We start from the raw sequence: 17,667 nt of genomic DNA, 5'->3' as shown, positions 1-17,667 counted from the left end.
CATGTTTACAGCTTAGAAAAGTTTTGAAGGGTTGCCACAGGAAAGAGAAATGAGTCCAGTTCAATAGGGTTCCAAAGAATATCACTATAAAGAGAAGATATGTGCAAGATTTCTGGTCTTTTTTCAAAATCTTGGAATGGTGAAAGGCTTTCTAAATAAAACCTAAAACCCAGAAGCCAGAAAGAAAAAAAAAAAGGTTGTTAGGTTTGAACATATAAAAGTAAGAAACTTTATAAAATAAAAAAATTTATTGACCAAGTTAAAACAACGTATTAGAAAAAAACAGTAGGTATCTTATAAAAACAGACAAGTTCACAAAATACAAACAGCTTAAAAAATTAACACACGAAAAGGTGCTCAACCTCACTCATATTCAAAGATGCAAATTTTAAAAAACCCGAGTAATAAATTTTTACCTACCAAACTGACAAAGATGTATTTTTTTTTTTTCAATCACCTATATCGTAATGATACTCATCACGAGGGAGGGAAGGAGAAAAAGAACATTCTTACAAATGTTGTCAAAAGTGTTCCCCGTTTACAAATATGAGATTATAAACTGGTAGCTAGACAGAGTCTCAAAACTGGCAATATTATCTGTGACAGTCATCGGTGTCCTTCACCAAATATTTCTGGCTCTCTGCCTTCCAGGTATATACAGTAGAATTATGCCTCCCCATTCTCCAGGAATTAGATGTGGTTAGGGGTGGCTGTGTAACTTCCTTTAGCTAAAGAGTAACATGTGTCAGGGCAGAAGCTTAAGGAATCAGTGCTGATTTGCTGATTTTCCTTTGTTTTTATCTGAACAATCATGGAAATGTGGAATGGCGCTTCCCTCAACCTGGGTCCTTAAGTGAGGATGATATAGAACAGAGCCCACCAGCTAATCTACTGTGGCAAGTGAGCTAGAAATAAACTTTGGTTGTTAAAGACACGGTTTGTTACTGACGTATAACCAAGCCTAAATGATACATCTATCAAAATTAAAAATACACATATCCTTTGACACATCAGTTCCACTCCTGGTAATCTCTTCTGCCAACATACTTGGACACGGGCATAAATATGTATGTAGAGGATTTTTACTGCAGTGGTTTGTAAAAATAAGACCTTAATGTCTATCTATCAAGAAAGGACTGGTTACGGATTATGGTACAAACTACTGTGCAGCCATTTTTTAACAAAGAGATCTATCTCCACCTGCTGTCATGGAATGCTCTCAAAGTGATAACGAAAAAAAAATGACAAACACAAAACATGAGATACTATATCTCATTTGTATAAAAATATATCTATATACCTATATACCTTGATTTGCTACATTTCAGTTTCTAGAAGAATGCAAAATGAAATATTTGTGAATAGCTATCAGTTGCCTCTGGCGAGATGAACTTTTCACTACAAACCCTTTTGTTCTGATTGCATTTAAACAAAACAAAGCAAAACAAAACATCAAGTATATGTAGAAAAATACTCCAGTGCAATTTCTATTAGAATCCCAGCTGACTTCTTTGTAGAAATCGACAAGTTTATTCTAAAATTTATATAGAACAGCAAGAGACTACAAATAGCCAAAATAATCTTGAAAAAGAACCAAGTAGAATTTACAGGTCTCAATTTCAAAACTTACTACAAAGTAACAATGATCAAGACAGTGTAGTACTGGCCTAAAGACAGACATATAGATCAATGAAAAAGAACTGAGAGTCCAGAAATAAACCATGTGTTTATTATGGTCAACTGATTTTCTATGAGGGTGCCAAGACCATTCAGCGAGGAAAGAAAAGCCTTTCCAACAAATGGTGCTGGGGCATCTGGATAAGCCCCAGGTGAAAGAATGAAATTGGACCCTTGCCTCATACTATTATACAGAAATTAAGTCAAAATACATCAAAGACCAAAATACAAGCACTAAAACTACAAAACTCTTAAAAGAAAACATAGGAGTAAATTCTCATGACCTTTGATTTGGCAACTGATTCTTAGATATGACACTAAAAACAGGAGCAATGAACGGAGAAACAGATAAATTAGATTGCAGCTAAATTAAAAACTTTTGTGCTTCAAACAACACTGTCAAGAAAATGAAAAGATAGGGGGCCTGGCTGGCTCAGTTGGTAGAGCATGCAACTCTTGACTGTGGGAATCATGAGTTCAAGCCCCACATTGGGCATAGAGCTTACTTGAAATAAAACTCACAGAATGGGAAAACATAACTGCAAATCATCAGAGACTTATATTCAGAATACACAAAGAATTCATACAACTCAATAATAAAAAGGCAACCCAATTTAAAAAAGGCAAAGGCTATAAATAGGCATTTCTCCAAAGAAAATACACAAATGGCCAATAAACACATGTCATAATCCTCAACATCATTAGCCGTCAGAGAAATGCAAATCAAAACCACAAAGAAATACAACTTCATAGCTACTAGGATAGCAAGATTCAAAGTCAAATGATGGCAACTATTGATGATGTGGAAAAATCAAAATACTCACATACAGTTGGTGGGGATGCAAAATGGTACAGCCACTTTGGAAAACAGTCTGGCAGTTCCCCAATGGTTAGCCACAGAATTAGTATAGGAATCAGGAATTCTACTCCCAGTATATATTCAAGAGAAATAAAACCAAATGTCCACCAAAAAGGTGTACATGAATGTTTACAGCGGCATCATTCATAATAGTTAAAAGATGGAAACAACCTAAATGTCCATCAACTGATGAATGAACAAGCAAAAATGTGGTCTCCATCTATACAAAAGCACGTTGTTCAGCTGAAAAAAAAGAATGGAAGTAGTAACATATGCTGCAACATGGATGGATTCTACAACAGTATGGTAGGTGAAAAGAGCCAGTCATGAAAGACTCCATATTAGGTAATTCCATTTATTGTAAGAGTCCAGAATACATAAATTTAGAAGCAGAAAGTAGATTAGTGGTTGCTTAAGGCTGAGGGTAGGGGTGATGGGGCAGGCAGCTGATAGCTAAAGGGTGTGGAGTTTCTGAGGTGACAAAAATGTTTAGTATTGGTTGTGGCTATGGTTGTATATGTGACTCTGCCCAAAATCATTGGTTTGTACACCGTAAGTAAGTGAATTTCATGGGTGTAAACTCTATCTCAATAAAGCTACTAAAATGAATAAAAATGTTTAAAAAGTATATTAAAAGAATGAAAGAGATTTGTACAGGCTGAAATGCAATGATCTTAAGCAAAAACTGTGAAGCGTACCTCTCCAATGTTTATGTCCTACATACGGTAGGTTATGTATGTATTATAAAAAACCACATGTGTGTATTTATGTATGCCATATGTGTAGAGTGGGTTCCCGTTACAAAAAGTGTGTGTGTGTACGTGTATGATTACAGAGAGAAGGGGGATCAAGACTGTTAGTGGAGGTTACCTCTGATAGTTAAGTGGTGGGAGGGCCGGGGGGGAGACACAGGCAGGTGTTGAAAGGAGACAGATTGTAATCCTATCTTCCTTTTTTTTGGGGGGGGGGGCGTTGAAATTTCTTTTATCATGTGCATATGTTACTGCATAATACTTTTTAAAGAGACCAGTTTAATACAAGAAATAATTTGCCAAAAGGCAGAACTGTGCAAAGTGGGATTTGCTACCTCAGGAGGCAGCTTCTCTCTCCTCAGGGATTGAAGTACGTACAGAATGGGTTTACAATGGCTAGGGATCGTGAGGACTAAGTGTTAACTGGGCAAGTGGGCTGGATGACCTCTGTACAATTGTACACAGTTGTACAATTCTAAATGACTTTTGAAGTCTCTTCCAATCCTGAGATTTCAAATTAAGAAAGGTAGTAAGTCTTGAGACTGGGAAGAACCTATGAGAAGTAGGGCAGATTAAAAACTAATTTAAATTTTATCTCCTCTTGAAAAGAATATTTAGCCCTCTCAATTTTTGTCATGATTAGCATATTTATTGAATATTGTTAAATAGAAAGTGTGATTTGGAGGGAAGCACTGGTTAAAAAAAGAGGACAAGGAATGAGACATACAAAGTCCAAGGAGCTAAATTTCATCTCGTAATTTTCCTTATTTGTTTTTGTATTTCAGGTTCAAAGTCAAGGCTACTGCTTAACAGTATGATAGGACCATAAATATAATTGGGAAAAAAGTAGTAGGGAATCATTAAAAATGTTTATAACCTTATATATGTAAATTTAAAAAAATGTTTACTTATTTTTGAAAGAGAGAGAGAGAGAGAGACAGAGAGTGAGTGGGGGAGGGGCAGAGAGAGGGAATCTGAAGCAGGCTCCAGGCTCTGAGCTGTGAGCACAGAGCCTGATGCAAGGCTCTTCAGAAATAAAAGAGAAGAAGACATCATTTTTGGCATCAGTGGTAATCTGGTAAGAGCCTCTGCCTGCTATAACAAAACATAGAAAGCAGGCCTTTCCTCCCATCCCCCACAATGTAAATTAGTTTGAATCAAAAAAATGTTCTTCACACCTAAAGAAGTTGCCAGTATTACTAAAAGCGTACATCTATGAATGCGAGAGGGCACCAGAAAGTCCCAGAATACAGCGAATGATAAAATATTTACTGGCACTTTTCAGAAGTTAGGTACAGTCAGGCAGTATGACTCAAGGGGGAAAACGTAGCTTGTGGCCACACAGTATCCTTACTACTGGCAAGCAATTTTTACTTTAACATTTGTTCTTAGCAGATAGAATAGGAGTCTTCTTTATATCCACAGACTTCAAAAGGGCATTTCTCTCTAGCCTGAATTTGTCTTTTCTATTGGGCATTCATTTGTGTCTCTGGTTCCTGTAGTACTTTGATAAGGACTCAAGTGTAATTTAATTCCTTTAGCAGTGGTGTTGGTAGACTTGGGTGATGAAATGAGCAGGACCTGCGAAAGTTTCATTAATTTATCCCTTTTTCTTCTCATTCAATAGCAGAGGGCTTATCAATCAATGTATCTTTTATAAACATAAATTCTCATTTTTGACATGTTTTATTGTAGTATTTTTAGATTTTAAATGTTAGATGAAATACAAATGAAAAAGAATGCATTTAGTGTACCAAATTTATTTATGTATGTTCCGTCCTCAACTTGAGAAAAATATTTTCCTACAACTCTGGTACTTGGCTCAACTTCTCTTTCTATTCTGAAATAGTCTGTTCCAGGAGCTTTAGAGAGATCAATTTCACTGCAGGAGGCAGAGACACTTCTTTTCTCTTTATTACCCATGCCACATAAATCAGAATTCAGGTCTTTTCTTAAAGATCACTATTATTCGGGTCACCGCATTAAGTACCATAGTGAGTGCTGTATAAACTGTAGAGCATCAAACACGTATAAGTTAACCTCACAAAAGATACATTTTCAGGAAAGAATAATCTTTTTTTTTTTAACGTTTATTTTTGAGACAGAGAGAGACAGAGCATGAACGGGGGAGGGTCAGAGAGAGAGAGGGAGACACAGAATCTGAAACAGGCTCCAGGCTCTGAGCTGTCAGCACAGAGCCCCGACGCGGGGCTCGAACCCACGGACCGCGAGATCATGACCTGAGCCGAAGTCGGCCGCTTAACCGACTGAGCCACCCAGGCGTCCCGAATAATCTTTTGATTTGAATAGAACCAAGTCAAAGAAACACGAGATCAAGAATTTTGTCACTGGATGATGCATAAATCTAGGTCAACAGCAGTTCCACACTAAACAGAAAGAAACAAGATGAAAGGGCTGCAGAACGGTACTCCCACCAGTCCGGTGTGCACGCACCAGGTAATACAAGGATATGCAGCCACACGAATGTTATGAAATTCCACGTGTATGTACATATGTGCAAAGCAAGCGAGTGCTGTTGTTTCAGCTGTCTGAAGGCTGTTAGTGTAGAGAAGTAATTTGAGCGGCGGATTCCGTGGAACCCTGCTATTTGTTATTTGGGTAGGCTCTGGGCTCTCAAACCAAGGCCTTCACTCATCAGCATTTTTTTTTTTTCTTTAATGTTTAGGTGCCTTTAGAAGTCTAGTGCTCCCTATACTTCTTTCTCCAGGGGACTGCTTTATTTTTTCAAGTCGTTTTTCCAATTATATCTGTATATTGTGATTTCTTTCCCTATAGCTGCCTGTTTTTGTTTTACTTATTTTTATTGAGTGATCTTTTAGCTTTATGCTTCTTAAACTGGGGCACATGTCGCCCCCACTGGTGAACCAGGGGTTATGTGAAGCTACAAGACAAACTTGAAGCATCTATCCAGAGGGTTTATTTTTAAAATGTGGAAAGAGGTTACAGTGCTGTGGTTTAAGAGTGTGGGCTCCACTGTCAATTTCCTAGGTTAGAATCTTGTCATTTGTCCTTTGGCAAGGTATTTACCCTGTCTGTTTCTAAGTATGTTAATCTGAAAACAGGAATAATACTAGTGTCTGCTTTATAGTTGGTTGTGGGAAATAAATGGGCATTCAGAAAAGTGCCTAGCACATAGTAAGCTTTCAGCAGGTATTTATTAGTTATTATGTATCTTACTATTAGATTATTGATTTTCCCCTCTCTGAGCAAAAATAAGCAAGGATGGAAAGATGGGAAATGCTGGCATGGAGATTTAGACAGGGAGACCAGGGATAATTTCACTGAAAAGGTGACATCTGAGTAAAAATCCAAAGGGAATTAACTGGATTCTGGGAGAAGAGAATTTCAGACAGAGAACAGCAGGCACAAAGATCCTAAGGCATCCCTTCCATTGTTTAAGGAAGGCCATTGGCAAGAAGGCCAGTAGGGCTGGAACTGGTAAGCAGAAGGAAAAGAGATGAGCGATGGGCAGTGGATCACATAAGGCTTCATAGCTTTTACTCTGAATGAAATAGCCATCATATGCAGAAGAGTGATATAATCTGACTTACGTTTTTTAACAGCATCTGTCTGGCTGCTGAGCTGAAAGAAGACCATAAGGAAGCAAGAGTGAAAGCAGGTCGGCTACTGCAATAATCCACTTGAGATGATGGTGGCTCAGACTAGAGTGATAATAATGGGGTGGTAAGAAGAGAGAATTCTTGATACACCTTGAAGGTTAGAGTTGATAGATTTTCAGATTAGATGTGAAATACGAAAAAAAGAAGGTGTCAAGGGTGTTTCTGAAGTTTCTGGCCTAATTAAAAAAAAAAATTAAATTGCCATGAACTGAGATGGGAAAAGTGATTACAGGGAGAGTAAGCTGCAGGGAATATCAGAAGGTATTTCAGACACGGAAAACTTGAGACAGCCAGTAAACATTCAAATGGAGATGTTAAATAAGTAGTTAAATAAACTGGCTTGAAATTCGGGATTAAGTCTAGGTTATGAAGTAGGCAATCATCAGCACATAGTATTTATAGAGTCATAAGGCTGAATGAATCACCTAAGGAATGGTACAGACAGAAAAGAGAAGGGGCCCAAGGATTAAGCTTTGAGGCATTGATCCTACTTCTTTGAGAAGTGGAAGGATGAAGAGATGAGAGATGAGGGAAGGAGGACGAGCAAAGAATAAAAAGGAAGGTGGAAATTTTATAGTATCCTAGAAGTCAAATGAATAAAATGTTTCACTGTGAAGAGGGTGTTTCACTGGTAAATGCGGCTGTACACACATCAAGGAAGATGAGGGCTGAAAGGAGACAGATAGGTTTTGTAACAATGCTGTCACTCATGACCTTAACAAGAGCTGACTATAGTGGAAAAAATCCTGACTAGAGTAGATTCCAAAGACAATGAGAAAAACTGGGAGATAGCAAGTTTAAGCAACACTTTATATTCACAATCCAGTTAAATGTGATCATCATGTCTATTTCAATTGAAAATTCCCTTTACCAAATCATCTTCATACAACAATTTATTCTCCATTTAAGAAATAGCAAACTATATGAATACAGGAAATCTGCTATTTTGATGGAAGGAGAGAAGGAGAAGGGAGGACTTTGGGAGAAGAGTAAGAATTAAATATCAGTGGAATAAATAGTGGTATATTAAAATTCATATACCACTGAAACCAAACAAAAATGGTTGCAGTTTGGGGCACCTGGGTGGCTCAGTCAGTTAAGCATCTGACTTTGGTTCAGGTCATGATCTCATGGTTCCTGAGTTCAAGTCCTGCATCGGGCTCTGTGCTGGCAGCTCAGAGCCTGGAGCCTGCTTTGGATTCTGTGTCTCCCTCTCTCTTTCTGCCCCTCCTCTGTCTCTCTCTGTCTCTCAAAAAGTAAACAATAAAAATAAATAAATAAATAAACTGGGTCCAATTTAGTCACAGATATATGGAAAACAAACAGAAGTTTTAGCACAATTTTTAGTGCAAATGGAATCACCCACAGACCTTTTAAAACACACATGTACACTAGGCTTCACCATTCAGAGATTCTAACTGAGCAAGTTTGAGTTAAGACCTGGGCATCTTAATTTGAAAGCTGCACAGGTGTTTATGGAATCTGAAAATACCACAGTCCAGCTTGAGTTGAAAATCACAAGAATCTAATTGCTTGAAACATAAAATAAGCCAAAACAATCAGATCTTCTGAGAAACTCAGCAGTGAAATCATTATTTTTAGAAAATTTTTTAAGTTTATTTATTGAGAGAGAGAGAGAGAGAGAGAGAGAGAGAGAGAGAGAGAGAGACAGAGGGAGAGTATCCCAAACAGGCTCTGCACTGACAGTGCAGAGTCTGAATTGTGGTTTGAATTCACAAAACATGAGATCATGACCTGAGCTGAAATCATGAGTCGCAAGCTTAACCAACTGAGCCACCCAGGTGCCCCTATTTTTAGGAATTTTTAAAAGGACAAGTGGTACCAGGGGTAGTAGGTGGCTGCGTGGGAGTGATGATATATATAGTACTTTCCTGCCTACAGTACTTGGAACAATTCACTGGGGACACAAAGATGGGTACGACATGTTGTTACTCTAAAGGACTCGCAGCCAATCTACAAATTTACATCAATAGTCAAGAAGACACTTACCCTCCACTTTCTTATCTGAATGAATTTAACAGTTTCCGACTGAAGATTACGTAACTTAAGGCACCAAATAAAATATGTATGACAGAAATTATCTCTACTTGAACTAATACAGATATCATTTAGTATTATGTCAATATCAACTAGTCTATTTCAGAAAAGGATAATCAAGAGAGACAGATTGAAAACTAATGTTTTTATTCACAATTCCAAATAAAAAGAAAGGCTGCGTTCATGGATGATTAAGGGTGCCTGAAAGAGACAAATATCTAGAATAGAAATCAAATCTCTGAGTTAAATTATTCTAGGACTTGAAGAAGTTAGCTTTTGACATAAAATAAGACGAACAACGTCATATTAGAAAAATGAAAATGCCTTAAGAGTAAGTAGAGAATTCGCCTGGTTGAAGAAGGCAGATTTACTGTATGAATTCACTCATCTCTTACTAAGATGTGTGTTTGCAGAAATTTTAAAGGGCAGGTAAGCATTACCACGGAGAAAAGAATTACCTGAAAAGCAAACATTAAGAAAGTAAACAGACCAGGAGCGGCTGGGTGGCTCAATCAGTTAAGGATCCAACTCTTGATTTAGGTTCAGGTCATGATCTGGTGGTTTGTCAGTTCGAGTCCCGCGTCGGGCTCTACACTGACAGCGTGGAGCTTGCTCAGAATTCTCTCTCTGCCCTTCCCCCGTATGCACTCTCTCTCTCTCTCAAGTAAGAAAATAAGCATTAAAAAAAAAAAAAAAAGTAAACAAATAAGAGTGGATTGTTCTGAAGTTGTGATAACCCTATCAGTCAAACTGTAACTTACACAATAATAAAACTGAAATTCAAAGCTCATATGAATACTCTCAAAGGTTTTAAAAACAGTATGAGTTGGGGCAACACTTAAAAGATGCCGTAATAATGCTGACAGCCATGTCTACAGTGAAATCCAATATACACCAATAAGCCCACCACGGAAAGTGACCCCACCTTCCGTATTATTACCTTGAGTGTAGGCAGCATCATCAGATCCCATACTCAACTTCCGTGCTTCACTTATTCTATCCACATGTGCTAAAGTAGGGTCCGTGAGGTGCTGAATATTCTCTGTTTCTACATAATGATCAGGATGGTTTAGAAGGTTTGTAAGTTCAAAGGTAGGGGACACCACCCCTGGTGAAACTGCAGGGGGTTTATTAGGAGAAACTGTAATTTTGAAAGTATACTTTGTATTGGGTTGAGTGACCACCACTCGAGGAGAAGTTGCCGAGTTATTGCCTATTGCTCGGCTTTTGGGAGGGTGGTGGTGAATAAAGGCAGGACCCATGCTCACTTGCCCAGACATGTTCCTGGAGGCGGCAGATGCTCCGGAGTTTGTGGATATGAAGAGGGTGGGCTGATTCCTCATGATCTGTTCATCTCCTGGGGCGGCATTGGCCGAAATGTAGACCTTAGGTTGACTACGGGACATCATCTCGTCAGTATTTGGGGGACTGGCAGCTATGTAAACAGTGGGCTGATTTCTATTTAAGGTCTGGCTGTTGACCGAAGAGGAACTGCTGGAGGTTCGAGGTCCAGAGGAACGCAATTTTGAAGAGCTGTTTCTTTGTGGGGGTTCAAGTTTGATTTCGATCTGGTTTTTTCGAGGTCCGGTCGAAATGTTCTGAATGTTGTATTGGCTATGGGCAGAAGACTGGGAGCTCCCAGATGAATGAATGGTCGGTGGCTGTGGAGTAGTAGGTGAACTGATGGGCATGTAGACGTGAGAGGTCTGGTGGCCTTGCTGGTTTGGCTGCTGGGCTGAGGTATGTGACATAGGATTAGACGCAGGATAAGGAGTCCAGGGGCCAGGCTGTGAAGGCTGATAGACTTGTTGAGGGTTCATAGGATTAAACTGAGATACCCAGCCAGAATGCTGTTGTGTCTGTCGAGCTGTACCACCAGGAGTCGTAATATAAGGCCTAATATAGATAGAATTTCCCTGTGGACTGTTCAGTACAGGGGGAGGTACACCATGTATGTGCAAAGATGTAGGAGTGTTACGACCAGTCTGGATGTTTGGGGCTAAGGTCACCATAATGGGATTAAATCTGGGAGTTTGCTGAGAAAGGCTAGATGTTCCTTTGCTGCCTAAGTGAAATCCAAGATGCGGTGCTGAATTTGAAGCACCCGATGCACTAGACATTCCAAAAACGTTAAAGCCTTGAGGAGCTTGAGCTGGTGCTGTCTGTGGCTCCTGCTGAAATAGCTCGTTATTGGCCGGACCACCTGGAAGTTGTCCATCACTAATGCTGTGCGTCAGAGTCCTGCTTCCGTTCACTCGATGTCCTTCTCTCCCATGGTGGTAAACATTCTGCGACTGCAAGTCCAAGTTGAGAGAAGTCATGTGATTGCGTAGGCCAGAAACTCCAGAGTCATCCGAGAAGTTCAAGTCTCCCTCACCATAAAGATACCTTGTACTCTCCTGAGAGAGAACTGCACAGCAGGCATCCAGGTTGTTATTATTCTATAAAACAAAAATAAAAACAGCTTGATGTTAACAACCAGAAGCTCATGCTCACATGCTCAACACTACTAAAATATTACGTGATTAACTAGTGACTAGTTAATACAATTCTAACAGATCTGTTGGAATCTTTAATTTGAGAAGAACTATTTTTGGTGCAAATGACGGAATTATAAAAATCCTCACTGCTAACATAATGGAAAAGCTCTCTAGCAATAGCTGACAGCAAACCAGGTCACGGTTCTGTTTTAGGAGCTGTTTTGTAAGTAAAATGGATTCATGCAAATACAGTAAAAGTATAACCTAATTAAAAACACGATTTGAATGTTGAACAAAACATAACCACTCAAGTATTATATATTAATTAGATGTCCTGCATTCAAATGCTGTATCAATTGTTTTAAACTAATGACCTTTTAAAAAAATCACGTATGGAGTGTTTAAATATAAAAAGTCCTAAAACTCACAACAAAGTCATCTCAATTCCTTACATGCTTCCTCTTAACCTGTGTAAAAAAAACCCCACACATATATAGGAAATGGAAGTTCCAGGGAGGCCCTAGAGTAATGGAGTTCGTATCTCTGCCTTTAGACAGTACCATACAAATCTACTCCACAGAAATGAAAACAAAAACAAAAAAGCAACCAGATCATTTCCAAAGAATCCTCAAGAGACTGACCAATCATTACTCATAAATCATCCATAAAAATATTTACTGAACACCCAAATATGCACAGTAGTCTGAGCCTGTGGAAAAACTCAATGACCTATAAAACCAAACTTTCCCTAGAAGAGTTCTGGAACTCGATTAGGGAGACAAACCATGGATTTATGAAAAGGTAACACTATTAAAACAGGAGTATGTGCCAAGTGGTTTTGAAGTTCGACAGAGTCAGTACTGTAGGCTACTGTACAAAGAACTGTTATTAAGGGACATGTAGTCTGATGGGTTTCATATACAGTAGGATATGCGTTTATACACGACTTGGATAGGAACAAAGAATTCCAGGTGAAGGGAATGGCAGGAGTAAAGACAGATGTTAAGTGTGATCAATAAAAGCGTATTTTAAACAGGTAATTTCAACAGACTTAGTTGGAGCTGAAGGTTTTATTGGAGATTTTAAGATTTTAAGAAAAAAAAGAGATTGAGATTAAATTAGGCATACCTCGTTTTACTGTGCTTCTGTGCTTTGCGGATACTGTTGTTCTTTTACAAATTCAAAGTCTGTGGCAAGCCTGCATTGAGCAAACGTATTGGCACTGTTTTTCCAACAGCATTTGCTCACTTAATGTCTCTGTGTCACATTTTGGTAACTGTTGCGATATTTCACACCTTTCCATACTATTATGTTTGTTATGGCAATCCGTGATCCAGTGATCTTTGATGTTACTATTATAATAGATTTGGGGTGCCACGAATTCTATGGATGTGCCACGACCCACATCCATAGAAGATGATGAACTTAACCGATAAATTTGTATGTTCCGACTACTCTCTCTCCCTATCCTTGGGCTTCCCTATTCCCTGTGACACAACGATACTGAAATTATGCTAATTAATAATCCTACGATGGCTTCCAAGTGTTCAAGTGAAAGGAAGAGCCACCCACATCTCTCACTTTAAATCAAAAGCTAGAACTGATTAAGCTTAGTGAGGAAGTCATGTTGAAAGCCGAGACAGGCCTCTTGTGCCAGAGAGCTAGGTTGTAAGTGCAAAGGAAAAGTTCTTGAAGGAAATTAAAAGTGCTAGCCCAGCGAACATACTAATGATAAGAAAACGAAATAGCCCTATTGCTGATATGAGAAGGCTGTAGTGGTCTGGATAGAAGATGGAACCAGCTTCACCATTCCTTTGAGCCAAAGCCGAATCCAGAGCAAGGCCCTAACCTCCCTTCAATTCTGTGAAGGCTGAGAGAGGTGAGGAAGATGAAGAAAAATCTAAAGCTGGAAGGGGTTGGTTTATGAGGTTTAAGAAAAAAGTCATCTCCGTAACATCAAGTGCAAGGTGAAGCAGCAAGGGTTGACACAGAAGCTGCAGCAAGTTATACAGAAGATCTAGCTAAGACAATTAACAAAGGTGGATACATTAAACAAATTTTCAGTGTAGATGAAGCAGCCTTCTATTAGAAGGAGATGCCATCTAGGCCTTTCATAGCTATAGAGGAGAAGCCAATGCCCAGCTTCAAAGCTTCAAAAACCAGGCTGACTCTCTTGTTAGGAGGCTAACGCCTCCTAGTGACTTGAAGTTGAAGCCAATGCTCATATACTATTCCCCAAATCCTAGGGCCCTTAACAATTATGCTAAATCTGTTCTGTTTTTGCTCTAAAAAGGGAACAAAGCCTTGATGACAGCGCATCTGGTTACAAAATGGTTTACTGAATATTTGGAGCCCATTGTTGAGACCTACAGCTCAGAAAAAGATTCCTTTCGAAATATTACTGCTGACAATGCACTTGGTCACCCAAGAGCTCTGACGGAGATGTACAATGAGATTTATGTTATTTTCACGCCTGCTAACATAATACCCACTCTACAGCCCATGGCTTAAGGAAACATTTTGACCTTCAAGTCTCATTATTTAAGAAATATGTTTTGTAAGGCTATAGCTGCCACAGACAGTGATTCCTCCGATAGATCCGGGCAAAGTAAATTGAAAACTTTCTGGACACGATTCACCATTCTAGATGCCATTAAACACATTTGTAATTCATGGGGAGAGGTCAAAATACCAACATTAAGAGAAGTGAGAAAGAAGTGGATTCCAGCCCTCACTGACAACTTTGAGGTGCTTCAAGACTTCAGTGGACGAAGTCACCGCAGATGTAGTGGGGACAGCAAAAGAACTACAATAAGAAGCAGGGCCTGAAGAAGTGACTGAAATGGGTCATCTCATGCTAAAACTAACAGATGAGGAAAAAAAGTGGTCTTTTTGAGATGGCATTTACTGCTGGTGAAGATGCTGTGAAGATTGCTCAAATGACAATAAATGATGCAGAATATTATATAAACTTAGTTGAGAAACCAGTGGCAGGATGTGACGGACTCAATTTTGAAAGAAGTTCTACTGTGGGTAAAATGCTATCAAACAGCCTTGCGTGCGACAAAGAAATCGTTTGTGAAAGAGTCAGCTGATGTAGCAAACTTCATTGTTTTAAGAAACTGCCACAACCTTTAGCAACCACCTCCCCGATCAGTCAGCAGCCATCCACATCAAGGCAAGATCTTCCACCAGCGCAGAGACTGTGACTCACAGAAAGCTCAGATGATGGCTAGCAGTTTTGGCAACAAAGTGTTTTTTAATTAAGGTATGCTCATTCTCTTTTTAGACATCATGCTACTGCATTAATAGACTACAGTATAAACATAATTTTTATATGGCACTGGGAACCCCCAAAATTCGCTTGACTGGCTCAGTTATGATATTTGCTTTATTGTGGTGGTCTGGAACTACACCCTTAATATTTCCAAGGTATGCCTATAATTGAGGGTTTTGAAAAATGAGTCACACTAAAGTTAGGACTAGATATAGGCAGTGGGGAGAGCCACTGGACGTGAATGAACAGAGAAGTGCAGACACAGGGTATTTTGGGAGGGTGGTCTGTTGATACTTTGTATGAAAAGGAAAGGGGCAACTTCTTGATAAGACCACCATTGGAAGACATGAAATAAGGACTGTTTGACAGTAGACACAAATTATGAAGCATTACAAATAAACAGTCAACACAATTTGTCTATGAGAGAGAAAGAGACTTCAGAGGGGTTGGAAGATTAGGAACCTGACAGAAAGAGGTCAGTTTTAGACACAAAAAAGGTAAGTAACCAAGTTAAAATGTTTACAGGTGGTTTGATAGGAGATAATACCTTATTAGAGAAAACTGAACTACAAAAGGCATCTTGAAGTCTTGTTAAGAAATGATAGTCCACAGTTTGAACAGGTAATGCAAAATATAGTGGGCAAGGCTTGACTTATTTCCTCCCTGAAAGCTCAAATCTCTTATGCTGTAAAAATTCTTTTACCCTACTCATAACTCTGAACTGATATATATCAGTTTTTCAACTAAAATTTAAAAAGACACCACAATCTTCATCAACCAATTACTCACTATAGTTAGACCTTACCTTTTGCCAAATCTAAATGGTGCTTTTTGCTTCAAGTTACCTTTATTGCTGTTCCTAGCAAATTCTCCCTACTAAACCAAAGCTCACAAAGACCCCATCTTCTCGTCTCTTCTCTGCCAACATCCCCAAATTAAAATGTGTCTACCAAATCCAATCCCCACACTTCCTTTTTTAAAAGAGATACTCCTAATTACAAAGTCTTTTTCCTTAATTCTCTTGAGCTCTCAAAAATCCCTTCAATCCTTTATAAAATCTGATTATTTAATATGTTCTAATCCCAGCTATGTCATAACTCACATGCACTTAGGTTATTTACCCTCTACAGACATCACTTTCTTATCAGAAAAACACTGACAAGTAGTATACTTTGGGATTTTTATAAGGCCATAACAGGATAAAAGGAAATGTACCTTTTATCAAATGTATTAAAAATTAAAACATTAAAAACTAAAGAGTAAATACGATAAACTCATCTATATCATCATCCATCTTTAACAGTATCAAAATTTTTTCACCCAATGTATATGCCCCAGCTACTCCCCTCACGACGCTAGATCAAGTCTCAGACATTATTTCGCTTTCATCTGTAAATACTTCAATATGTATCTTTTAAAAATAGGGACTTGGCCGCCTGGGTGGCTCACTTGTTTGAGTGCCTCTTGATTTAGACTCATGTCATGATCGCAGGGTCCTGGGATGCAGCCCTAATGCTTGGGATTCTCGCGCTCTTTCCCTCTGCCCCTCCCCCACATGTGCAGGCACACACACACTCAAACAAAATAAAATAAAATAAAATAAAATAAAATAAAATAAAATAGGGACTTAACCATAACCACAAGGTCACTATCACACCTTAAAGTAATCAATACTTGATATCACTTAATATCTAAATAGTGTTGAAATCCCGCGTCATAAATGTCTTTTTAGTTAGCCTGAAGGAGGATCTAAGGAAGGTCCACATATTTAATTTGGCTGATATGCTTCTTAAATTTCTAATAATAATTAATCCTCCCCTCTTTAAAAAATTCTCTAGCCATTTGTTTGTTGAAAAACAATCATTTGTCCAGTAGAATTTGCCATCTATACTGGATGGGTGCACTCTGTGATGTCAATATCCCCTGTATTTCATCGTGAATGTAACTCTAAGTATAAGCAGGTTCATATACAAATTTTTGACAAGACTCTATAGCGTCTGTTACTTACTGCATCACAAAGGGGGCATAATAATGTCCGTTTGTCCTTTTATGACCTTCAAGCTGATTGGTAGATTCTGATATTATCAGCCTGATACAGGTAATGATTTCTAGCAGTTACTGATGATCGCTATTTAGAATCTTTATTTCATTAGGGGTTGCAAAATGCTGATATTTGGGATATCTCAACTGTAAGATTCCTTTTTTTTTAAAATTTTTTTTTCAACGTTTTTTATTTATTTTTGGGACAGAGAGAGACAGAGCATGAACGGGGGGAGGGGCAGAGAGAGAGGGAGACACAGAATCGGAAACAGGCTCCAGGCTCTGAGCCATCAGCCCAGAGCCCGACGCGGGGCTCGAACTCACGGACCGCGAGATCGTGACCTGGCTGAAGTCGGACGCTTAACCGACTGCGCCACCCAGGCGCCCCTGTAAGATTCCTTTTTTAAAAATTTTAAAAAAATATTTAGTTTTGAGAGAGAGAGAGAGAGAGAGAGAGAGAGAGAGAGAGAGAGCGCACAAGCAGGAGAGAGGCAGAGAGAGGTGGAGACAGAACGTGAAGCAGGTTGCACGCTCTGAGCTGTCAGTACAGAGTCGGACGCGGGGCTTGAACTCAAGAGATCATGACCTGAGCCAAAGTCAGATGCTTAACTGACTGAGCCACCCAGGTGCCCCTAAGATTCCTTCTTCATGTATTAGCAGCAATGCTTCCTCAAAGAACTTGCTGTCTTTAACTATTTGGCACTCTTTGCACAGAAGAAACAGAGTAAATAATTTCTTTCTCTCTACTGGTTTTTAGAATAATGAATTGGTGTTCTAGCAACCTCTAAAAGTTACTAAGACTTATTTTCAGTATCATCACAAACTCCAGCATCTTTAATGTTTTGATGTTTATCGATTGTGGTCATTCTTATTTGATCTTTAG

The 17,667-nt window shown here is 38.8% G+C and overlaps 1 protein-coding gene and 1 long non-coding RNA gene across 6 annotated transcripts in view; one reads left to right on the top strand and one right to left on the bottom strand.

Moving 5' to 3' along the window:
* The window catches only part of TAB2 (TGF-beta activated kinase 1 (MAP3K7) binding protein 2), an 89,406-nt gene that overhangs the window by 26,428 nt on the left and 45,311 nt on the right, over positions 1–17,667 (bottom strand). For all 4 annotated transcript variants that reach the window (XM_058735599.1, XM_058735600.1, XM_058735602.1 and 1 more), the window contains one exon: positions 9,928–11,428. In XM_058735599.1, coding sequence (XP_058591582.1) covers positions 9,928–11,428 — 1,501 coding nt within the window. The remainder of the gene's footprint in view (positions 1–9,927; positions 11,429–17,667) is intronic.
* LOC131515024 (uncharacterized) overlaps positions 1–17,667 on the top strand; it is a 39,543-nt gene that overhangs the window by 1,415 nt on the left and 20,461 nt on the right. Inside the window, exon 2 of one of the 2 annotated variants that reach the window (XR_009263390.1) lies at positions 6,873–6,993. This is a non-coding gene — a long non-coding RNA (uncharacterized LOC131515024). Of the gene's footprint in view, positions 1–6,872; positions 7,027–17,667 lie in introns of both variants that reach the window. The other variant, XR_009263389.1, reaches the window with a different exon arrangement.

Source organism: Neofelis nebulosa, chromosome 6, assembly GCF_028018385.1.
Source record: "Neofelis nebulosa isolate mNeoNeb1 chromosome 6, mNeoNeb1.pri, whole genome shotgun sequence".
Lineage (NCBI taxonomy): Eukaryota > Metazoa > Chordata > Mammalia > Carnivora > Felidae > Neofelis > Neofelis nebulosa.
Note: the sequence above shows the minus strand (reverse complement) of the source record. Positions and strands in the feature narration are given on the sequence as shown.